General features: G+C 38.3%; 2 protein-coding genes across 2 annotated transcripts; both read right to left on the bottom strand.

The window, feature by feature from the left end:
- On the bottom strand, positions 1-7033 carry pdhb (pyruvate dehydrogenase E1 subunit beta). The gene is made up of 11 exons (XM_044025040.1): positions 6948-7033; positions 6794-6853; positions 5250-5357; positions 4673-4735; positions 4520-4555; positions 3936-4126; positions 2884-2978; positions 2090-2200; positions 1257-1348; positions 1023-1164; positions 1-664 (listed from the first exon to the last, which is right to left on the bottom strand). Exons 1-11 carry the CDS (start codon positions 6984-6986, stop codon positions 519-521), a joined length of 1083 nt encoding a protein of 360 aa, XP_043880975.1. The 5' UTR covers positions 6987-7033; the 3' UTR covers positions 1-518.
- Positions 7034-7383: 350 nt separating this feature from the next.
- On the bottom strand, positions 7384-25562 carry pxk (PX domain containing serine/threonine kinase). Its single transcript, XM_044024059.1, is given in 19 exon segments — positions 7384-10428; positions 10430-10485; positions 13908-13967; positions 14137-14200; positions 14775-14861; positions 15507-15584; positions 15707-15755; positions 16176-16254; positions 16371-16488; positions 16584-16745; positions 17057-17158; positions 17385-17489; positions 17627-17701; positions 18438-18511; positions 19169-19246; positions 19759-19945; positions 22122-22169; positions 22622-22672; positions 25192-25562. Coding segments are annotated over 19 exon segments (1728 nt in total). The 5' UTR covers positions 25294-25562; the 3' UTR covers positions 7384-10275.
- Between the last annotated feature and the right edge of the window lie 401 nt (positions 25563-25963).

Raw genomic sequence — 25963 nt, 5'->3', positions numbered from 1 at the left:
ACACACAGATACACACAAATAAATACTTGATATTTGACACTGCTTGACCCTTGCTTTTTCAGACACATTTCAGTTGTTTTCAATAAAGAAAGTTCAAATTTAAACAAAGTTAATCTGAAGGTTGAGGGAGTTAAATAAAAAAAAAAAATGTTACCCAGCAGCTCTCGGATCCACTAACTGTTTAAATCATGACATTTCTATGCCCACTGAACATCACAAAAATGAGTGATATGAAAAAAATCTACAGGATAGAGTAACTTTTAGAGCAACCAAAGCCACAGACAGGTTTGATAAGTCATTAGTTTAGTGAAAACCAAACCTGACCAAACTGTGTCTGCGGCTCTGGGCTATGGTTGAACAGCTATGCGCATTTCAAGAGAGGGAACGTCTTAGTCTGGAGCATTTTTAAAAGACAGTGTTTGGCTGTATTTACACAAAGTTTAAATATTTCACCACTGTGTGTGCGAACGAGACAAAGAGGATTGAGGTGGGCTGTCCTGACGTTGCGTCGGTGCGTCTCAGACGTTGAGGGTCTTTTTGATAGAGAAGATGATATCTTTGATCTGCGGCACACTGTTGTCCTCCAGGATTTTGGCGTAAGGCATGGGGATGTCGACGCCTGTCACCCTGGTGACTGGAGCGTCCAGGTAGTTGAAGGCCGGACCTACAAGCACACACGGGAGATGTTAATGAAGGCACTGTGCTCAATTAAAAGGCTTTTCAAAGTTTGACCTTTCTGAAAGTGAATCATTCCTTTGAGAACATCATGGGACTGATCAACATTTTCTGACATGTTATGGACCAAACAATTATTCGATTAATTGAGATTATGAAAATAATCGTTAGTTGCGGCCTTAATAACATGCTACCACCATTAAATGTGAACAGTGCAGCCTGATTTAACAAGTCACTGAGAACTCAGTGATGATTTTAAGAAGAGAGCAGGTAATTATTAATCATCCAGTGGTTGAATTGAAAGATGTCCAACCAGATTCGCAAAGAGCTAATGTGTAAGTCCTCACCTTCCATGATCTTGGCGCAGATCTCAGACCCGACACCAAACTGAGGCCATCCACCTTCCACCGTCACCAGGTGGTTAGTCTTCATCACGCTAGTCTCAATGCTCTCCACATCCATGGGACGGATGGATCGCAGGTTGATCACCTGATGCACAGACAGATAGACAGACAGACATCACTTAATGGCTGAAGACAGGTTACAGGTTGCCTCAGGTGACAACAGGAGCGTTTCTCTACCTCACACTCGATTCCCTCCTTGGCGAGGACAGCAGCAGCGTCCAGACAGTGACCAACGCATCGAGAGTGAGAAACCAGAGTGACGTGATTCCCTGGAACACAGGAGAAGAAGAAAAGAAAAGCTTAGCAATATTGAAGCGGTTTGCATGTGCAATAAAGAGAAAACGTGTTTCCATTGGTTACTGCTGTGGGAATATTAGGTACAGTAAACATATGGAGATAAACAGTAAACAGAAGACAATGGTGCAACAAAATGTCTTGAATAAAAGGTCAGTCGAACCACTTTACACCCCATATTTCATGATGTTTATGTTCAACAGCAAACAAAAGGAGCCATACTTTGTTTCATTATGTAAATCATCTTCATTCCATATATTTTCTATATTTTAAAAGAGGCAACAAACAACTTTCATGTCCATAGCGATTCCTCTGGGTGACTGTTAAGAGGACGCAGCAGTAGCATGACGCTGGTTAAGTACACAGACACTTTTCCTAAGAGCAGGGGTCATGTTAACATGTCGTATTAATTGTCCCTGTGTGTGGATATATTGCATGAATGCTATTCTCTGCTGTGTTTTTAATCTGAAATAACGCAGTTTCTATGTGTCATACATCAAAATGTAGTTTATGTAGTTTATTAATCACTGTTGTAAATGCAAACATGATTTATTTCCAAGACATTTTTTCTATCTGCTTTAAAAACATTTAAATTGAAAATCCCATCATTTATTTCACCATCCTGACTCGAAGCACTTTATTGGTCATGTGATGACGACACATCATAAACATTAAACGGGAATGTCTTATTTGTCCAACTTCTGCGTCAGCCTCACCTTGTCTCTCGATCTTGGCCTTGCCGATGGGAATGGTAAAGTCTTTGGACTGTGACTCCTCTGACATCTCGAAGGCAACGCCATACATCAGCTCGTTCTCCAGGAACACCACTGTAAAACACACACACACACGGCAGGTTCAGTAAAAACAGTGAAATAAAAATTCTCACTTAAGACACGTCACGTATTTTAGGCTGACAGTTGTTAAATGGCAACAATCTACGGCAACAATAACTTTCCCTTGAAAGCTACAAAAGTGTCAGGATCAGGTCAGAGATGGTGTAAAAATGTTTCAGCAAACACAGGACGTCCTGCAGTGGCTATGAACCGAGCTGCTGCAAGAGTTTTTTCAATCTCTTAACATTCGCACATCCAGTGACAAATATCATTCATGTGGTCAAAATATTTAAATGACAAAAGCGAAAAGGCCTATGTCTAAAAATATTCCCCAAAAATGACCATCATCATCATCATGTTCTTCAATGGAGACCTTTGTTTCCTCTGTTGTCTGTAATGAAGCTACAGGCTGAGCAGTCCCAGTAAACACAGGAAGAGCGCAGGAGCAGATGTGATAACTCAAACAAGTTCTGATCAGGAATAACTGTTTACATGAACACCGATCAGAATGATGAGTGACAAACTGCACATCTTGATAGGAATTAAGTTTCTTTCTGAATGAACATGAAGCTTTTGTCCATGCACACAAAACTATGGAAAAGTGAAAGAAAATTAAAAAAATGTATGGAAAGCAACTGGGGGGTGGTCATGCTGTCGAGAGAAGACCAATGCCTCACCAGGGTTGTCGTCTCTGATGGCTGCTTTAAGGAGACCTCTGGCATCTTCTGCGTTCCAGGGACTGACGACTTTCAGACCTGGACAGTGAGCGTACCTGCGGACAGAGACAACAAATCATACCAGTGCAACCCCCTCTACTGTGAGCTACAAACACCTCCTACTTTTACAGGATAAAAGTCCCCTCAGACTGAGTTTATAGACGTGGTTGAGGTCAATGAACTTTACTTCCCAGTCACCAGATCACAGTATAGTAGAAAATCTTTGTGATGTGGTGAAGAGACGTGCAACTGACAAAACTGCAGAAAGGTGTAATGAAAAAGCAACAGTAGAGCCGAGTTGTGCTAGAACTGTATCGTGGATAAGCACCTTTATAGACACTTTTGATAATTGTTGTGCATCGTTTGACTTATATTCCATTGAACAGTTTCAGTCGTCTCAGTTAAATCACACACTGATTGGTGCTGTTAGCCTGTTTTGTATCTTCAGTGCATCTGTGCTATGCTTTGTTTTTATATTAGATGAATTACATAATTATACACCGATAAGGCATAACATTGTCATTATGACGTAGTGGACATAAGGTTATGCCTCATCGGTGTACACTGAACCTTTATTATATTGAAATTATATCATAATGTACTGTAAGTGGACTATTATATAATTGTATTACACTCACTCACCTTCTACCGCTTTATTCTCCACATGACAATTCATATATGAAAACATAATGATACTAAAAATAATATGATGAGGTTGTTCATATAATTGATGAGGAAGAGATTTTGGATTTACGTTTACTGAGAGGACAACAGGAGAACAAGTAGCGGATGTGGTCAGGGTAGAACTGAACAAAACTGAACACTCGTGAGACATATTATATACCCAATTCATTATGTCACCACCAATTTATAGTTTCTTATGCCTCTCAGTGTGTCTCTATGTTGCTGTGACAGCTGAATTTGAACTGAGAGACAAGTTTTTCTGACGTTGTCTGACAGTGAGTTAACCGTCGGTACAAACAGGAACAGTATCAAGTGATAAGAGAACGCACCATGCAGCGAAGCACTGTGAGTGCTGTGCAGCGACACCTGCTGATGATCCGTTGGGTCCTCTGAAGACGATGGGCACCGTCTGCAGACCCGCTGACATGTAGTAGGTCTTGGCTGCAGAGTTGATGACCTGGTCAATGGCTTGCATTGAGAAGTTAAAGGTCATGAACTCACAGATGGGTCTCAGGCCAGCCTACGGGGTCAAGAGATTAATGAGTGACAGCTACTGGGAAAGAAAGTTCTGATAAAAAATGTTCCACAGAAGACTGAATTCAAGGTTACTATAAAGTAACGGGCCATCATTCATTTTAATCTAAATAATAATTAGCATTTCTATGATAAAATGCATCTATGCCTGTGAATTTGTAAGAATCTGGTGATACCATTTACTATATCCCAATACAGGAGTGATGATGTTGTGATATTTTGGAATACTATAAGAAAGGGAAAACAATTTCTCCCCCAAAACAGTCTATTCAAACTCTCATAATAATGTTATTGTATGCATTAATACACGGTTTTATTTGTCTAGTGAGAAGTTTCCCCAACTGATCCACATGTGTTACTACCATGGGAATGTACTCACCATGGCAGATCCCACTGCAATGCCGGTAAAGCCCATCTGGAGAGATGGAGAGTGTGTTAATCAGCTGGAAAAAATTCTTGTGTCTCCAGTGTTTTCATTAAAAACTAAAAAAAACTGGAAAAAATTACTTCACACGAAACCTTTGTGTCTCACCTCTGAGATTGGAGTGTCAACGATCCGTTTGTCTCCATATTTCTTCCACAGACCTCTGCTCACCTACACACACAAACACATGCAATTTAAGACTTTTAAATAAATTTTTACTTAATTGAGAATGACACTTTCTACCTTTTTCCACAAGAGGGGGAAACAATAGATACTTTAGAGCCTATAATTATTTATATACATATAATATCACATTTCTGTTTATAGTTACAGTTGCAAAGAGTGATATTAATATACTTAGGTAAAGGTAATTGTATATGAACTGAGATCATAATAGTGGCAGAAAACTGATGGATGCACAACATTTGCCTCTCGTCTGCACTGACCACACTGGATCTCTTCATCATGGTCAAACAGCTTACTGTGTGCACCTGTCTCAATCTCAACAACATCACATTGTCTACAGCGGGCCAGCAGAACTATGAGGCCTTTTTAAAAAGGAGGTGAATTTAAAACTGAGAAAATTATATGTTAATATATGTTAATTATATGAGATTTCAACTCAATTTTGCAAGAGTCACACATCAGATTGTCTTCAAGAGACGAATCCATCACTAAGACTCACCTTATAGGCTCCATCATATTGAGCCACCTCTTCACCCAACAGGTAGACCCGCTCGTCCCTCTCCAGCTCCTCATCCATCGCCTGGTTAAGGGCATCACGGACAGTCACCTGATGACAGCAGGACAGCGGTCACCCACACTTCTTTTTCATGCCACTAAGCCATTGTGTTTGTGAGGTCTGCCCATTTATCTGTAAGGCTGGTTACAAATTCTGCTGCTTTATATGTACAATTTTATTCATATATACATCAATATCTTAATTCCACTTTGAGCAAAATGTACTTATACAGAAGATAATCGTTAAGTCATTAAATCATGCTTTAGAGACCAGTTATGAACATTCCAGCTCGAGGTAAATTAATCCAGTGGATGAATTATTTTGGTTTTTCAAAACCCACCCTGTGTACTGTGTATCAGTCATATATTGAGAGCCCTCTGATCTTCTCATTCATTTGCTGGTTCAACAACAATTAAAGACAGATACTGTCTGAATACTGTGGTCAAATCTGCTCCATAATAATTGGTACATGCTTGAATGACCTCAATTCAGTCTGGAAGACTTTAAACAATATCATGATCATGTCCTTCATGGTGAATTCTCACTAATGCTGTTGGGGTAGCGCTACTTACAATCTCTGAGCAAGACAAACTGTTAGGCATAATATTATTAAACCGATGTGCGCCGAGGTTGGTCAGAATTTTAAATATTGGGGTATCTGACAATATTTATTACTCATTTCTTTTTCTTTTTTGACATTATTGTTCTTAATCTGTGATCCTGGTTGTTTATCTTTATTGTGGATGTATGTGAATGTAAGTCGGCTAGGTGGACTGTAGAAATTGAGTTGTCCTTCTGAGATGAATAAAGTTTTCAGAATCTGAAAATCTCCATCATGATATGTTTTCTTTCTTTCCATCAGCAACTGTATTCTTCAGAGAGAACAAACGAACTCTCAGGTTTTGATGGGTCATGTCACCTTCATCGCAAAATCAACATGCACATTATACATATTGCAAGCAATGTACTGTACTAGGGCTGCAACTAACAATTATTTTCATAATCGATTAATCTGTCAAGGTCAAATGTCTTATTTTATTCTCAAACCAAAACCAAAATTATTCAGATGTAATGATTTCTTCGTTATATGGAGCAAAGAAACCAGAACATATTCCCATTTAAACTGAGCATGCACAGCACAAAGACATAAACACTGCTCCCTTGGTCTAAAACCACCTCGGGACAGTTCTCTATATTTACATGCAGCAAAAGTTTTGAAGATTAAGTAGTGAAAAATATCTGTTAACAGTTGTGTCAAAAGAAAAATGATGACAGGTATAGACGTTTGATCACATAACTAGACAATCACAGGTCATCACAACAGAAAGAATATTCTCTTACAGCATAAGAAATAGATGAACAACCAGCCACATTAAATAACACATCTAATACTGTTATGTGTCTGAAATTGAAACAACACAAAAACAAGAAAACTGTTGGAGCGTTTGCTAGCAGTGACATTAGCTGCCTGTTAGCTGCTAACTGACCTGCACAGCCGCTGGAGCGCTGCTATGGAATCCCCGCGGTCGAAGAACCGACACGACATTCTGCAAAAAGACAGACAACCACTTTAATGATCAAACATCTTATAGAACCGCGCCGAAAAAAAGACATAAGAACTGTTTTTGAATATTCCCACACCTTTCCTGCGCGGAGAAAGCACTTCAGGGACGTCGCCATCTTCACCCTGTCCTCTGCCGGAAGGAAGGAAGAGTTCCCGACCGAGGTCACTAGATTTCGACCAATCAGCACTGCGGTTTACGTGTCGCTCGGTTGGCGTCATAACACAAAGCCAATCACAATGGCTCACTGAACACGGAGGCGTGGGAAACTAGAACAAGAAAAAAAAGGCCAAGGACAGCCCGACTGCAACGATGGGAATTCCGGTTCTTTTTAGTGAGTGAGATCATTTGGCTCAGCTCACCAACTTTAAAAAAAACGCCTCGCAGAAGGGAACCGACTCTTTGATCCAGCTCGTTCGCGACCGACACATCACTACTCGACTGCACAGTCATTATGGAAGAACTAACCCACGAGACAAACAAATAAATAAATAAACACTACAGTTCAATTTTACTTAAATTGTTATTATACATATTTTATTATATTCATACATACAAATATGTGCTCTGCCATACCTTACATGGTCATACACTCTTTTGGTTAAATTATTTTCCAAAACCTCAAATGGTATGGGTTAGTGTATTTAAAAACTCATAAACATAAAGAGCCAGAATGAAACTTAAACTTAATAACCATCCTCTCAGTTGGACGGGATTGCACAGAATAATGAAAACAAATAGTCCCAGCACAGAGTTGTGATTCAATACAAGTGCTCAAAAGTTTTCAGGCTGCAGGATTCACCCGCGCTCAAGAGTCACAACAAACACTCCAGCTCTGTCACAGGCTAATACTTTCACACACTGTATGCATGTCAGGTAATTACAAGTGACAGGGCTGAATGTAGAGCTGGGGAAATGAGGACTGAAATAGTCAATGATTTTGTTTAAACTTGTCATTAGGATGTTAAAATTGAGAAAAGTGGCAACATCCACTTCAGTCTCCTGTGGGCTTTGCTGACGCAGTGTTCTTCTCTTGGCCACTTAGACAAGGCAATACCAAGGAATTGTGTTATTCTGTATCCAAAACAATGACGAGAATAGTGATCATGTTTTTCACACAGAGGTGCTTATTGTGACACAACACTGGTGTTTTGCTACTGCTGGGTCTTTACGACAGTGACCAAACAGGAACAGCTGGGGACATGAAAGTTTTCTCTTGCCTCATTAAAAAGACAACTGAAAGCTTAGTTTAACTGAAAAAAACATGGCTTTCCACAGTGACAATATAGTCAACATCTAAATATTTCTTGTTTAATTAATCTACACAAAAATGTCATAGTCATGATCTTTGGATTGAGCTTGGCAAACTAGATTTGACTGTAAACTAATCATTTCTCATTTCTCATTTTTTTCATGACATTTTATGGTGTAAATGGCAATAAATTAACTCCAAATCAAAACACATAATGACATTGTATGTGCTAAGTGTAGAAATTTTTACCAGAGCGTCAAACATAAAGACATTTGACGTTATAGATTTCTATAGGCACAGGAATCCATATGGCACAATAAAATAAAAGCGTTAGCAATGACTTTAAAACACAACAGATTTAAAACAAAATCAAAACAAAACGATCATGAATCACAAACACAGGCAACTGAATTTAACCCATGAATGGACATCATGCACATTTCTGTTGAGGCAAAAGTGTTTAAAGTGTTAGTGACTAATGTTTTGTTAGTTTGATTGTTTTTCAGACAAAATAACAAGAATTTCTTTGTTACATGTTCTCTGGTAAAGGCATGACTGACATAGTTTGTTCAACGCAGCTGATGAATGCAGGTCATTTCTATGAAAAGTGTGAAACTTTAATTTTTCAGTTCAGGCATCGCATGATAAAGAGAAGCAGGTGTCTAATCTCGAATGTTGGGGCAAATTTGAGGACAGCCCTTGCGAGCAACAATAAACTACCACACAACTATAATGTTGACAAACTACTGCTCACAAAGTCAATTGTGATGGACCCTCTCTCTGCTGCAGTAAGTAACTTTTCAGAGAAATGAACTGAAGATGATCAGCAGTGATGTCAGGTGTATTGTTAATGATGCCACAGGATCACAGGATTCAGATTCATTCAGACCTTGAGTACAATCACAGGTGTGAGCTTTGTTCTGGGACAGAAGCCTGAAGAAGCCTCACAAGTTTGACATTACACAGAGCAACATGATTATTTCCAAAGAAGATTCATTGGGAGCCACATACACCATGTTTAGCAGCCAAACCTCAACAAAACTGAACATAAAGATTTGAGAAATCTGTGCATCTCTCTTTATAGAGAGTGATTCCACTGTTTAGTCAGACAGGGTTTGGGGTAAAATATTTGAAGGGATGACCACAACTTTTCTTTCTCCAATTTTCACTCAAGGTTTTAAGACTAAATTAAAAGTGCATAAATAGACGGAAAGATGCATACATTACCATTGGTAGTTGTGATTGACTCTTTTGTAAGAAAATGCGCTGCTGTTAATTTTGCTACATGCCAAGCTATTGGCTCTTGCACATTTGGTCGGAAAAAGTTGACCAGTCAGGTTGCCATTTGCTTACTGAGCTGAAAAACCGCTACAACCCCCGAGTGGTAGTTCAGACCAAACAAAACCCACAGCAGAAGTGATTGTCTAGAATGAAACTAGCGGCAACAAGTACACTTCATATTCAGTCTTACTCCTAAAAAATAAATGTACATGTTCTTTAAGATTTTTGAACTTGTTTCCAGAGCAATACATGTATGTGTTTTCTAAGATCAATATTCACAGAGTGGATTTGGGGCCTAGTTCCATACGGAAGTGAGTTGATGGCGTTTTAGCAGTGCAGCGTCTTCAGTGTTTTTTCTGAAGGTGTTCTTCATCTGAAGTGACAGAGCAGCCGAGTCCATGCTACATGTCAAAGGTTTCAAAAGAGGAAAAGCAGGAGTTTGGGCCACTTTCTCTGCTGCTGCAGCACAACGTCATAATGAGTATTGGATGCAGGAATTCAAGTTTGTCATCCAGTGGGATCAAATATCCACAGAGTTCCCAGGACAATCAACTGTGCACTTTTATATAACCAAATAATATAAATGAGAGAGAGCTTCAGGTGCCAAGGATTGTCAAGGGTTTTTGAAACAGCAGACTGAGGCAACCACTTCCTGACTGCCTGCCCTCTGTTCTTTCTACCCACAGCAATGGATTTTAAAAATTAAAAACAGGTAAAAGCAGAAACTTTGATACAAACTAAAATGGTACTTTCATTCACTTTCACATCTCAGGGAACAATGACATGAACCAGACTACAATACAGAACCACTGGGTCGTCATGTCGCTGTAATGATGTTTTCCAGGTCAAGGAATAATTGTGGCAGTGGGCGGGGTCAGGGGACAGGTCTGCTGCGGTTGGTGGTCTCTGCCTTCTTCAGTTTACCTTTACTGAAGGTCTGGATGGAGCTCAGCAGGGCGGAACGACCTCCCCCTGCTCCATCACAGGAGGACAGAGGAGGAGGAGGACAAGATGAGGAGTCCAACGTAGGAGGGAGGAGGAGGAGGAGGAGGAGGAGGGGGAGGAGGGGGAGCAGTCTGGGCTCCTGGATTATGGAGAAAAAAATGAAAGGATTGAATGAGAGAATAGCAACTGGTAACTCGCAGTGTTCTCAGGGGGTTGGTTGCACAAAGATGTTTTGGATTCATGCTGGTCTTAGTTTTACACTTCTATTAGTCTGGAGTTAATTATTAATTAATTTGTCACTACATTTATCTCCGTAGCCCCTTTCAGTTCTCAAATCTCAAACTTGCAGAGGGCAGGAATTGTGTGCCCTTTCCTATTTTGTCTCCTAACATTTTCACCGCAGGTAAGTATTTATCAACTCTGACCATAAATTCAAGACAATCACCCAGCAGAGAGATTTAATATCAGTGCAGTAAGCTGCACCACATTACCAAAACATTTACGGTCATAGACACTAGTTTTGTACCACTTTTAATAAGGCACCTTAACAAAGGATTTGAACTAATAGCTCAATTACGTATTGGTTAATACATAATGTTTATAGATGATTTATAAGCCATTATAAGCTCCAGTTTACATGAATAAAAAGTTGTGAAATTCAATGAAGAAGTCTTTATGTTAGTTAAAGGATAACAATAAGATAGATAAAGGACAGGTTTATGCTTTTTTGACAATACGGAAACCCACATATTAGCTTTTATTAAATATATTAACCATTGTAAAACTATTAGTTATAACCCATGAGCCCTTTATAAAGGGGGAATTATTAAGTGTCGATTTCCCAGATTTGGAGTAACACTGTTTCTCACAGTTTATCTTTGTGAAACCAGCACCTGTAGATCAGTGTCCAGGCCGAACCCAATCCAACATCAGTTCAACTCACTCTATAGTTTCTATACTCAACAGTTTTTAACACTACAGAAAACATTTGGTCAGTACCAAGTACCAAGAGGTTCGATTCCCAACCACATTTAAGAACATGGGAGTCAAGAAGTTCAGTGCATTTGCATTTAATAATGTACAGTACTGTGCAGAAGTGTTTTTTTATCATCACACAATACCATACACAGGGGCTTACTGCACCATGACAACTAGAGCAGCATGATATGATGGGGGGAAAAAATCACGCTGTGATTGTTTTGACAGATGTTGCAATATAGCTCAAAATTTCTATGACTGATAATTTTTGCATTTTTATCATTTTCGCGAAGATGTTTGTGTCAGTGAATTTTTGCACCAGTGCAGAATATCACCATAATGGCCACATATTTCATTTTCATCAAATAATTGCATTGTCTTTCTATTTAAATATCTCTGATTCAATTATTTGGTGATTCATTGTGCAGCCCATACAGCCAGAGTCATAAATATCTACTTTAAGAGACAAGAAGAGCCATGTGTCTTTTAACAGAGGGTCTGATACCCACAGAGCCCTGATCTCAGTCTGGAATTTAATAAAAATGCACATATGACACAACAACTAAACCCAAAGAAGACCATTCAGAACAACTCTCCTGCCAAACACCACGTAAACTGTATGAAACTAGAATAACTTGAGCTTTTCTAAACCCAAGTGGTGGTCACAGCAAATATTGATTTGATTTAGATTTAATTTGCTTTGAAGTTAACTGATAAATAAAAACAATTCCTGTTTGTATGTCCCTAACACTTTTGCACAGCACTGTAGTCATTAAAATGTGTTGTGTTTTCTGACTCTCTAATAGCTCTAAATACTACAGAAAACCATGAGCCTCAGTATCAGTCACTGAGCAGAAGAAATATAAAAGTGATCCAAAATCCAATAACATCTAACTTCACCTCAACATCATCCACACATTTTGGACTGATGTGAATGCAGATTCCTGTTGACGAAGAGTGAACTGATGGTGGTTTGAACATGAACCTGGTGCATCTCTTTCGGCTGTGCCATTTTGCATTGAAAACTGAATAAAACCCAGGAATTGCAAGCAGAAAAGAAAAAAAATCTCAGTGGGCCCAAATAAGAAGCTGAGGCCAAAAGCAGTGACTGGAGACCGCAGACTCATCTCCTCTCTGACAACACAGTAAATTATCAGCTACATATTTAAAATCTACCATCACTCTAATAGATGGTATCCAAACCTGGAGACAGAAGACAGTCAGCAGGTTAAAACACATATTCAGTGTGTTTTTTTTATAATTTAACAAATACAGGACGACTAATATCTGCCAAGATTAGAGCCTTTCTGTTTTTAAAGTAATATAATGACTCTGGAGTCATGTCCACAGTTAGATAACCTATGTGTACAAAAGAGATTGATATTTCACAGACTGCAGTATTTGAAAGAAGTACTTCTATGTTTTCTGATTCAAAACTGAATATTTGACATGTCTTTATAGAGACATCCCACCCCAAACAAATAAAATACCAACAGATAGACAAAAGACACAGATAAACAGACATGCTAATATCTACTGACTGACACCACACAGAGACAGAAGTGACAGATCACAATCTCCAATGAGAACAAGAGGTCTGAATCAGGGAGGAGCAGGACTGATGTCTGATGTTTGGAAATCATTGCAGATTGTGAGGTTTTAGTAAAGATGTTCATACACCCAGTTCCATTGTGTCCTTGTTTTTATATGATATACTAATAAAAGCAGGCCTTCGTGACCTGGAGCCTGGGTGTACAACAGCTTTAAAAACCACCAGAGGCCTTTGTCAACATTATTATTGACTTAAATCTTTTACTTTACCCAGTGACATGGTCAGAATGGAGCATGCTCTACAGTGGAGACAGCAGAGGAGGAAGAGAGAGACACAAATGACAGTTATCTGTTTCGTGGACCAATTAGCATTTACACCAGTATTAAAGGAGAAAAGAAAGGGAATAAGGAGGAGACAATAATACCAGGGAAGGAAACTGTCACATTTGTACTCTCAGCCCATGGCATTTTTTTTGATGGTAAGAAAAAGAGAATACTGCCAGCAGACACACTTTAAAATAGAAAATCTTATCTCCGTTTCCCATCCTTCATTCAACTACCTACAGACATAACAACATCAGTAAGACAAACTGCTGCTGCAAAAGAGACTACACCTGTCATGATGAGAGAAACGGTGAAGAGACAGACAGGCAGATTTAGTCAATGATTTCATGAACACACAAGCAAATTTTAGATGAAAGAATGCAATTTGATTTCAGATCAGTGTCTAAGTACGTTTTCACACCATGGATTAGTTTTCTTGCCAGTCTTTACGATAGTTTCCTAAACACAGAGAGAGAGACAGACAGATCGGTGGGAGAGGAGGAAGAGAGACAAATGGTACAACAAACACATGGGAGGACAGACAGACAGTTAAATAGATAGACAGACATTAAGTCAGACATACGGACAACTGACAGTTTAAAGGGCAGATCAAAGAACAGACAGACAGACAGACAGACAGACAGACAGACAGTTACAAAGACAGAGAGACAGAAATACACAGAAAGAAAGAAAGACGGAAAGGAATACCTGTGGTGGATGGGGGGGTGGGTGAAGATGGGCATGTGGGAGGGGAACTGGCTCCAGAGCCTGAAGGTTCAAACAAAAGCAGAATTCAATCACAATCACTACCTTAATACAGATATTTGTCCAAAAGATTAATAAAAACTTGATAATCATTGCTCTATGGAGCAATATTACCATGAGTGAGAGTTCATTTTAAATAAATCTTGCTGCATAACAGCTACAATAGACCTACCAGAATTATTGTTGTTTCTGATTGAGGCGTCTTCTTCATTTTCATAAGCTGACTGTCTTGACTTCTGCAAAGACATAAGCAAAACATTATTTCAGACACACAATCTAATTTCCTGTTGCCTGAAGACCTTTTAATATCTTGTTCACTTGTTGAGTTAACTCTTTTGGGGTTCAAAAAATGTAAATATGTAAAATGTAAAATAATTACAGTTTACAAACCAAATTGAAAGTCTAGTACTATAATTGTAAGTGCAACGTTCTATGTATTTTCTCTCCATTTCTGATTTCTTGGTTTTTCCTTGTATCGTACAGGATAAGCAAAAATAAAAAATAAGCCACAACCTTGAGCTTATTACTTTTTGGTTATTGGTAATTGAGTTAAATGTTTGCTTTTTATATGAATGCAACCAAAATAAAGATATTTATTCATTCATTCATTCATTGGTTCTATGTGAACCCAAATCTCTCACTATCAATTTTCAGTCTTTCTGAACAAGGTTTTGTCATTATTCCAAGATAAACTGGTGAAGACTGTCAAGAGTACAGAGGAGACATGAACTAGTATACACAGTATATAGTAAATCTAAATGCCTTGTCAAAACAACGATCTTAGTCATAGAGGTTGTGTGTGTTGCCCACCTTCCTCGCCAGAATCTTCCTCCTCTTCCTCTCTTCCTCTGAGCCGTGGTGAGACTGAGCTCTGGTTAGCCTTCTGTGCTGATGTAGCTTCAATCAAACATTCATACATAGTGTTACCCTCCATACAAATAACACACTTCATATTTACATTCATAAGTTACAAGTTACAGGGTGAAAGGTGCAATATTTTTTTTAATTGAGAGCAAAACTAAGACACTACTTTACTTGACTAACATCATTAGAATATAAGAAACCATTTAGACTATAGGAAATAAGTGACCTTCAAAATAACCAAAACAATTTGCATTAACATAAGTACTCGAAACTATACACTCATTTTATATAATGCAAGTTTTTAGGGCAATTGTGCACATTCTTTGTCTCCTCACATTTGTCTGTAAGTGGTATACTTTTCCACAATGAACAATTCAACATAAACTTTTAGTTATTATTTAATTATCTTCCTTCAGTTCATGCAGAGCTCATTCCACATTCATGTCACCACTTGGTGTGGAAACACAATGTTGCAATGTTTTCTGCATCTGTCTTTTCCTGCATCTGAGACGGCTAAAATTCCTGACTGAGTCAACATTAGGTCCTCCTTATCTAGAAAGTCACTGTTGATGTAACCTTGCAGACGGGACATGACCCAAAGTTTTTTAGTCAAGCCGTTTAATGGTATAAAACAGGGAAAGTTAAAAAATGAATTCAAAGATGGTAAATGAGACGCACTACTCTCTGCTCCTCCTGAAGCCTTTTTTCAAGGCTCTCCTTTGCTGTCTTCAAGGCCTCCTTCAGCCTACTGGGAACCTAGAAAATTAAACACGTTCAGACATTCCTTCTTTTTTTTTTTTTACATCTGTTTCATTTTTGTTGCCTTATAAACACCAGCATATCAGTATGGTCAAATAATATCACACTGAGCCACTCACCTTTATTTGGAGTTTATCTGACTGTTGGAGCTTGACATCGCTGAACAGCCTGCAAAACACAATCCAGGAAACTGATTGCATGATACCACTGAGTGATTACTGTTTTTTTGTTGACTAGTAGTAGTTTTAAAGACAGTATTTATTATGTCTTTGACACCGGCATAATAATCACAAAACAATTACTGTATATACATGCACACATACGATCAGTCCACCTATGTCCCAGTCTATATGCTTCATTGCAACTTGAGCATTCAACACAATTATGAAGATATACAAAATATAATTTGAGCTTTAGTAATGATAAAAGACCACTGTGAAATGAACAAAGTTTGAGATTAAGCCAATGTAAGGCAGATGTGATTTTGAGTTTTGCTGCTAGAACACACTTGACAACATCAAATGTGTTGTTGTGTCTGTAAATGTATACTTCAATGTTCCTCTGAGGACACATCATCTGTGAACTTACGGTGTCTGAATGAGCTGCGACACTGTGGGCATCCCACTCTTACAGGCTTCTGTGGACAGAATGGACTGCAGCACAGACACTGAACACAAAACAGAAAATCAACAGAGCACAAATAGATTCAGCTAAACATGTGCGAAAGAGGCTTTGTGACAGGATTTGTGCATGTTTGAAGTGTGTTGGTGTGCATGAACGCACCCACAGTTGTGTAGGGGACAGGGGGGTATTGATCAACAGGAACACTGTCTGGCGGTCGACCATATGTCATCTCGAATAGTATGTGTCCAAAGCAGAAGACGTCGATGCTTTCTGTGGTCTGCAGGTAGAAACACATGTTTTCTGTATCATACATGTTCATGCTGACAAACAAACACAAACTACTTAAATTGAGTTTGGACAGAGTTTACATACATTGATCTTCCTGAGCTGGGTGAAGCTGGGTCGTAACACAGAGGGAACTCCCAGCATGCCATTTTCCACGTCCATCAGTTGACACACGCCATTGTCCACAATGACATTGGATGCATGCAGGTGACCAAAAAAGACACTTGCTTCATGGAGGAGCTTTAGACCCTGCACACATAAACACACGAAAAAGCCTAAAGAGCCCGATAAGGTCCAGTGTGTTGTATCTAGTACAGTTTATTTGTAGAAATTCAATACACAACCCATAAGTAACACATTTCCAGTTTAAAACTGACTACATCAATGAAACAGAACAACATCCTTTATGGTATTCAAAAGCCACTATAATTTTCTGACATGAAAGGAGTGGCGGAGGAGTCCTGTGACTGTTACAGTCAGAAATCTCACCATTAGATATCACTAATTCTTAGTCATTTGACATTTAGAACCAATTTTTGTGTAAGTGTGCGTGTGTGTACCTCCAGGATCTGACGGCCATACAGTTTGATCTGCGGCAGTTCAAGACCCTGACTCTTCTTTGGGTTACAGTACTTCTTCAGGTAACTCTCTCTGGGCTTTGCCTGAAGAAAAGTAGAAGTGAACAGAGTTTTACTGGAACTACTTTCATGAATGCAGATACATCTCACCACCAAAAACACGTCTTGAGTGAAATGATACTAATAGAAATCAAATTCACCCTTTCACACAGATTAATCTATGTGCATTTGAGTTACTGTCGTAAGTTGTGTGTGCTGTGGAAATGGTTGTTTTTCAGTCATCCAACACAAACACACGTGTGCAGTTTACCTTACAGATGTGGTCTCTCAGAGAGCCTTTCTCACTGAACGGCCGGATGAGCAGAGCTGAAGACTCACTGGTGCTGGAGAACAACAGCGGACAGAGATACGGTGTCTACAGAGGAAGAGGAGTTTACTCGCTATTAACATTCATAGTAAAATCAACATAATTTAAAGGAGATAATGTTATGCCAAACAAATGAAGCCACAACAAATGATACTATTGCACATATAAAGCCAGTGTTTACGTACAGAGAGGTTGGTAAACAGCTTCATGGCTGACTGCAGGTCTTTGTCCGACAGAAATTTATCAGGACCCAGGTCCACCTACAAACACATACATAGATCTGAGGACTACACTTCAAAGAGCTTTAAAGGACATGTTTTCATGTTTGGAGAGGAATTGAAATGTGATCACGTAAATGTTTTCCTCAAATTTATATTACAAAAGCTTGAGCAACACACAATTACAATGCGTTGAGAAATATTCTCCAGTACATCCGGTTTAATCCAGACACAGTTCTAAAGGAATTCATTCAAATCTATTTTTAGTTCAACAGACATACTCAGCATAAATAAATCAAAGTCACCTGATCACACTTTAATCCGAATGTTTGAATTATTTTTTCTGCTTCTATTTGATGTTTGTGATCAAATGATATTTGATATGACAAACTGACAAAAAAAATTAAGTTTTGAGAAAAAAAAGCTCTTGGAAGAAAGTGATAAGTGTCAAACATTTTTGGCTCAATATATATATATAAATAAAACATATATTATAAAAAATCTAATGAATTCCACAAGACAAATAAGGACAAAAAAGAGTTTCCTTTGAATGCTCTGTTCTGCAATGATGACTTGTTTGACATCAATATGCATAACTATGTTTCAAATGTGTTCTCTTTCTCCTCAATCGGTGGGAAAAGACAGAGGAGTAAGGACAGAGAGGAAGTGTCCATCATCCACACAACACAGACTGAACACTGCGGCACTAACATCCCAAAGGGATTAATAAAGTTTCTCTCTAATCTGATCTAACCACCTTTCATTGTATTGTACTCACCCAGCTCAGCAGATACCTCTCTTTGGGCTGTTCTTTATTCTTGATTAAAAAATATTTCTTCCTTATCCTCCAGCCTGAGAAATAGAGAGCATGTTACTTTAGCCAAAGAGAGGCAATCATTGATTGGAATGTGAAATATTTAATAAAACGTATTTAAGTTATTAAGATACACTGCATTCTATTGCATAAGTGGCCAACATAACTCTATGTGTCTCTGTAAAGCTATTTCAGGATTCTGCTGAAAATTGACCAGAACAAGCCAGATAATTCTATTGGTCCAGAAGTAAAAAATAGACCACAGCAGCAGGATGAAGGTTTGACAGATTATCTGCAGGTTTCACAACACCACACAAACATCAATCAGTGTGTTTACATGTACTCTAACCATTAGATTATACATCTGTTTCAGCTGGCATGTGAATACCATCCCAGTTTGAGGCCAGAGGGACTGAAAGACGGACTGGTTTCTTTGATTTGATTAAACAGTCACTATCACTAATGTTAAATTTGTTTCTTGCTACTTTGATTGTTGTTGTTTTTTTAAACTCCTTGCTTCTGTAGCACTGTTTTAGAATATAAAGTGCCCTACAAATAAAATGTGTTGTTATTATTATTATTATGATAATGAATGTATAAGGACATATGAACACTACAAAGTATGAATGAGGATTTAACATAAGAACGACATGCAGTATATTTCCCATGTAAGTGAACGTCACTCAAGTTCTTACCAATGTCTCTGAGTGGCTCAAGCACCTCCCACTTCAGGTTTGACCTGAAGTACATGGAGACCTGCTGCAGGGCGATCTCTGAAAGAAAGAGGAAAAAAAACCTCTTGGTTTAGGATTCCATAACTTCCATTTCCATATATCATATTTTAAAAAAGGAACAGATTAACTAGTTGCTACAAGGAGCTCACTTAAATGACAACTCATATCACAACGGTGATTATACAGCGAGGAAAATATTACGTACATTGTATTGAATTATGATTGATATGAATGTAATGAAAGAATCCCATTTTGTTTTCAAATGTATTAAGGACCAAGAAAGAAATTTATTGTATCTGACATGAAGAAAGAAGTGTTGCAACATCTTTAAGAGCCTTTAAAATTTTGACAGAAAAGAAGAATTATAATGTAATGTAATGTAATGTAATGTAATGTAATGTAATGTAATATAATATAATAACAATACAATTTATACAATATTTGCTTTTCACAGTAGACAATAAAATGCCCATAATCACTGGTATATGTAGTAATATACAGTATATAATATACTTTTTCTAATAGAAAAGAATGATAATGAGGGAAAGAACCTGTGTAGTTGGCACAATAGTTGTTGGGGTCCAGGAACTTCTTGACAGTCAGGGAGCTGGAAAGCAGTGGATGCTGGGTAATGGAGTCCAGATAGGCCTGCAGTCCTCTCTGCCTCTCTGCTATGAACTCCCTGTCCATGTTTCCAATCAGCTTCTTAGGAGGAAGAGGGAGACTGATGCCACAAACCTGAACAGAAAGAGAGAGGAACTGGTCAAACTTTGATCTACACACAACTAAATTAATTCTGAAACACTGATGTTTTTTGTGTGTTTCAACTAAAGAGTAAAACTCAAATTCAAAAAAGAAAGAAAGAAACACACAAACAGACAGCAAACCACATGGACTGATACACTTTGAGTAGCAGTCGTATCATTTAGTGTGTGCCCTTGTTCTACCCTCTCACCCATTCTCACCATCTAAAAAAACAAACAGGCCAAAAAATAAATACTTTAAGATATGGGGCTGATGAGAGGTCAGGACTGGTGTGTGAGCCGGACAGGAAATGAGCAGACAAAACCTCAGCAGAAAAACTGCCAACATCCTGTTTTACAGGAACGATGTGCTCTGAACATAAGACAAGTCACATCCAGAACAAAACAAACCCTCAGATCAGCTCCAGGCTGGTGCAATGCACTAGATTAAAAATCTATCGCAAATCAATTTGACTCGCTGGGTAAATCTTGAACTGAACTGATCTTGATTCCATATCACTGCTGTCAATGTTTTTACACCAGCTTACGCCAACGAAATAAAGAAGTGTTTATTTACAGCCTCTGCTCACAAGTGACTGACGTCCACAATTATGAGGGACCGTTTGACATTACAACTGTCAAATAATAAAACTTGTACTGCGGCATGGTTGCGCAGTGGTTAGTACTGTTGCCTCACAGCAAGAAAGTGCTGGGTTCAATTCCTGGTGTGGGACCTTTCTGTGTGCAGTTTGCATGTTCTTCCCATGTCTGCGCGGGTTTGCCCCGGGCTCTCCGGTTTCCTCCCACCATCAAAACGTGTTAGAATGTTAGTTACATTCGGTCAGGTTGGTCCCTTGTGGCGCCGCACTCAGTCGCAGCGGCTCTGATCAACCCTCCATCTGACCTTGACATTTCGTTGTGCAATACCAGTTGTTGTTGTTGTATAATGACAAATAAAGATGTTTTCCTTTCCTTACTGCATTAGTACATTTGACTAATCAATGGTTAACTATGTGTTAAGTGTGAACATAACACTGTTTCAGCCAATGCCAATGGGACTATATAATATATAGCTCGATATCATGAGGCTTTGATGGATATAACTGAACCTTTATTATTTTTGAAATAATATTTTGATTTTATTCTCAATTAATTATTTCCCAGACCTACTCTGAGCACCATCTGTGCCAAATGTAATGGCTATTCATAGAGGCAATATGGAACGAAGCAGTGGACTGACTGAACCAATGCTGTCATCCTCAAGAGCATCATGGCTAATAATTAATCACAAGATGAGTCACATCTCCACAAGGGGATGTGCTGAATCGGTGCACAGAAGCTTTTAGAGCAGATTCTAGCCAAGAGGTGAAGCTTTTTGTGACCATGCAGTGCAACTTTAAAATCTACACAGTGCAGATATGATCACAGCCAAGGCCTCTGACGAAACAACCGCAAAGCCCCAGTGTGTTGTAATCTGACATCATTCCCAAACACAAAGGAACAAGATAAGGCTGTTGTGTGTGTCAGTTAGTGTGTAAACGTAGATCATGAGATTTCTAGACTTGTTATCAGACTGCAGTTTTTATACACTAGGTACCAATTTGCTGCTTGTACATGCTCTAAAGCAGACTGCCACCTTTTAAAAGCCTTAGTATAATGCAAACATTTCCTATACTAGTGTATTAATGATACAAAAAAGGATACTTATAATACATAATTTTATTACTTTATTATTATAATTGAAGACAATAAAAAATCCACTGAAACAAAAACAAAAAATTCACACAAATTGTTATCTAAATAAAATGGTAAATGGTTTTGTATTTATATAGCGCTTTTCTAGTCTTGATGACCACTCAAAGCTGATTTACACTACAGTTTTTGCCATTCACCCATTCACTTAGACTTTCATACAGCACATCAATGTGTAGCACATTTCCCAACACTCATCTTTCATACCCATTCACACACTGCCGGCACAGCTGTCAGCAGCAACATTGGGTTAAGTGTCTTGCCCAAGGACACATCTGCATGAGCACTAGTGGAGCTGGGGGGGGAAAAAAACTAAAAATAGCTGCAGTTTTCAGGTCCATTATAAAGGATCCCAAAATGTACAATCACATAAATGTCATCAAAGCACTTGATGTTTGTGAGAAACAGTTTAAACTCACCATCAGGCTGCTGTTGAGAACATCAAAGTCACTGTAGCGGCGAACCACCTGCAACACACGCACAGTATATGCCACTGTGAGTCACAGACAAAAGGACTGAAATTTGTCAGTTCATCTCCTCACACATCTTTGTAAATCGGACATCTTTAGGTACACTTTCACTTACTTGAAAGCAGGGATCAACATAAAGTAAACAAAATCATACACTGTACGTAAGGAATACAAAGCTATTTATCTCTAATTTCAGGTCTAAATTATCTATTTTGTCCAGTTAGTAGCTCTCTGGGTTCTCAACATTACACAGATATTATCCATCAGATTTATTAATTTATCAACATCAAGTATATCCCTGTAAAAGACTGGCACAAACAGCTTATTGCAACCCATAGTGACATCCAAGGTCCACACATTTTAACATTTTAAATGTTTGTATAACCATGACGATGACGAATATGCCTGAAAACAACACACCAACACGTCTGTTGTGATTAGTTATTTACCTGCCAGCTGTTGTCTGCAGACACGCCCCTTTGGACTCTGATGATGTACTCCTGAGAGACACAGAGGACAAGGCCATTTAAATAGTTCTTGCTATTCAAAATAAATAATGCCATAATGACAAAAAAAATGGAAAAGAAATAACAATAAACAACTGGTTGGTCTGTTCCACAGGCTTTATTGTTATGAAAAGAAAATAGTAAGAATAAAATAAAAAACACATTTAACAGATGAAAAAGGTCTTGGTACATGACATGAAATTGACAGTTTCATGAAAGAAATCCATAAAAATGGAGGTTTTAATTTCCCATCGATTAAGTCAAAACCAAACAAAAATAAAACACCAAACAAATTAGTTATTTCAAAAGATTGCAATAATACTGTCGAGAAAATACAGTTTGAGAAAAAAAAGCTTCCCTTGAGACAAATAAAGTTGTGAAATACCAGAAAATTAATACTGTGAAGATGATTTATTTATCTATATATTAATTTCAATTGAAATAAAGACAATGATGTTTCATTAGTGTTTACATTAGGAATACACAGACAGATAAATAACTGCAACTGGGCCCAATTCATTCAAACTACCAGGAACAGTCACAAGTAATCTATTAGCATCTATAAAGTAAAACAAGTTTGGTTGTTTAAGGGTGGCACCAAGGCCAAGTTCCACCTCAATCAGAGGAATTTAATTTCAGGTGTGCTTCCTTTCCCTTTCATTTTCTAATAACTGTCTGATCTTAGACCTATAACCGTCATCTAATCCCTGCACACACTGTAATCCAGCATCCATTCATGTGAGCAGAGCAGCTTCACCAACACACAAGACCCATAATTTTTAACAGCTGAAGTACTGACATCACTTCTTGCCAAGCTTATATCGATCTTTCTCTAACCAGCACCAGTCTTTGACATGTGGGGGTTGTTAAAACCAGGAATGTTATCAAATGGGATGCAGTAACGATCTTTTAAATACAACTTTTTCATCGATATCATATAATCAAATATGCTGCTACATTAATTTAGTCATTACAAGCTCCAAACTGAGTTTCAGTTCTGCAGAAATCCCAGATCTCATTTTACTTAGCTATTTAGATTATACAGTCTGAGAAAATCTGATCTCCCAAATTGAGAAAGGGAAAACCCAGATTAAATCACCACAGTTTCATTAATGAATGAATGAATGAATGAATGAATTGCCTGTTTTTAGGATTTTGAATGTTAAGCTCCACCTTATTTATGTGACCTTTTAAATTTTAATTCAGGTTGAATCTGGGCTATCAATTGTTTTTTTAGCATATCATTTTATTAACTAATGTTACAAATAACATTAAACTAAATAAACATAAAGTGATCACTCTCACTAGAGCTATATGTAACAATGTGTGATTTTGTCTGTATTATAGTCTGTATGTTGCAATATCGTGATAATATTGTATTGTGACTTACATTTTATTTATATTTAATTATATCGTGGTGTCTGGGGATAGGAGTTAGTACAATTCAGTTCAGTACATTTTAACAGCACAGCAGTTCAATGCATTAATTGATTTCCCGTTATTGACAAAATGTTCATAGTTGCTTAACTGGTGTTTAAATGTATGGAACATTTATATACATTTTCCATCCTGGGTATTTAGTGATATTATGGTGGTTTTGGAGATGCAAAGCTAAGTGGCTAGCTCAGCTGATCACACCTGACCGTCAACAACAACCACGTCACATGTGTTCAATATCGGACACAATGTAATTTGTCATGCGAACATTAATACGACGTTATAACCAGGCAAGGGTTTTGTTAATATACTGTAAACAAGAGTTCAAACTGTTAAGTGTACGTGACGCTGATCGTTAATGTGACCTTGTTGGCAACTCTGCTCGCCAACTTCCTTTAAAAATACCTATTCATATTTGTTTATTTTGACAGACAAAACACACAGCTATATTAACAATTTATGCAATTCGGCATCAGTAAATTACAGAAGGAAACACAATTCAATGAAATCCCAAATTCTGCAAGAAGCAGTGGATCCGAGTAAATGTTGGAGGTGATGCAAGACTCACTTTTTAAACGCCCATTTGTTAAATGCGGCGTGAATGTATCACTATGATTATAATATATAAAGCTAATACAAAAAGATTATCGGGATTTAGAGTTATACTATCGGATGCTCGTCTTTGCTGACTCGAGAAAAGCTTTCAGGAAATTGCCTAATCTGTGACAGCCCGGGTCAGCTGCCTGCCTGTCCGTCCGACTCGACAAATCTAAATATGACCAAGACAGAGGGAGACTGTCTTCAAGAACGATAACACTGTACACTGACCTGCAGTTAAAGTAATAAAACAGCATTAGTAGAAAGTGACTTCTAATTAAGCTTCTACAACTGTGTCCGATAATGGAACTGGTGACGCAGCGTAAAGGCTGAAACGCCCCCCTTTAAAATAAAACTTGTTTTTTAACAGGCATCAGTTTGTTCGCCCACAATGAAAGCACCGATTAAGGCGTTAACAGCTAAATCCTCTGGTGCTGCACTTACCAGCTAAATGATGTTTATTTCCAGTTAACACTCACCGTGTGGGATTGCAGGTTCTGGCTGGCTTCGATCACCGCCGTCAGGGGGACCGTGTCGTCCAGCAGCGGTTTACCGGGGGATGGCTTCTCCAGGAAAGACATCCCGGTGAACGAGCGTTTACAAGTGACCTGCACGTCTGACTGTCACTAACTGGAGTCACCGGAAAAACGATGAGGAGGAGACCTGCTGGGCGGAGGAGGCACAACAACACCCCAGGAGGAACGAACTAGCCCTTAGCTTAGCCTCACTGTAACCAGGAAGCGCCTCTCGACGTTAGACTGCTTTGCTGTCATTGCTGCAAGAGGGAAAGGGCTCATTACCGCCCCCCGTCGGACAGGAGAAGGTGATCAAAGTTTAGACAGAAAAACGTATGTGTTATTCATACATATTATGTTGTATAATACATATATATGTATGTATAATACTGTTCATGAGCACTTCATACATATTATGTATGTATAATACATAATATGTATGTATATAATATATGTTTACATCGTAAAAAACAAACTAGAATTACAAAACTCAGTTTCTCACAAGGTCAATACACTGCCCGATCTTTGCGAGATTAAATTTTTCAGAAAATCATGAATCCAGGTCTGTATCAGCATCAAAGTCTAATATTTTTATCATCTGGCAATAACCTGCATTCCAGAAAATGCTAAATCTCTGTGGTGCACAGTTGGACAGACATGTCTGATCACATTTGTGAAAACAGCATCACTGGGTGGTTTGAGAAATGTGAAATTTACCAAAGTAGGAACAATGACG

Source organism: Solea senegalensis, linkage group LG4, assembly GCF_019176455.1.
Source record: "Solea senegalensis isolate Sse05_10M linkage group LG4, IFAPA_SoseM_1, whole genome shotgun sequence".
In the NCBI taxonomy this organism is placed as follows: Eukaryota; Metazoa; Chordata; class Actinopteri; order Pleuronectiformes; family Soleidae; genus Solea; species Solea senegalensis.
Note: the sequence above shows the minus strand (reverse complement) of the source record. Positions and strands in the feature narration are given on the sequence as shown.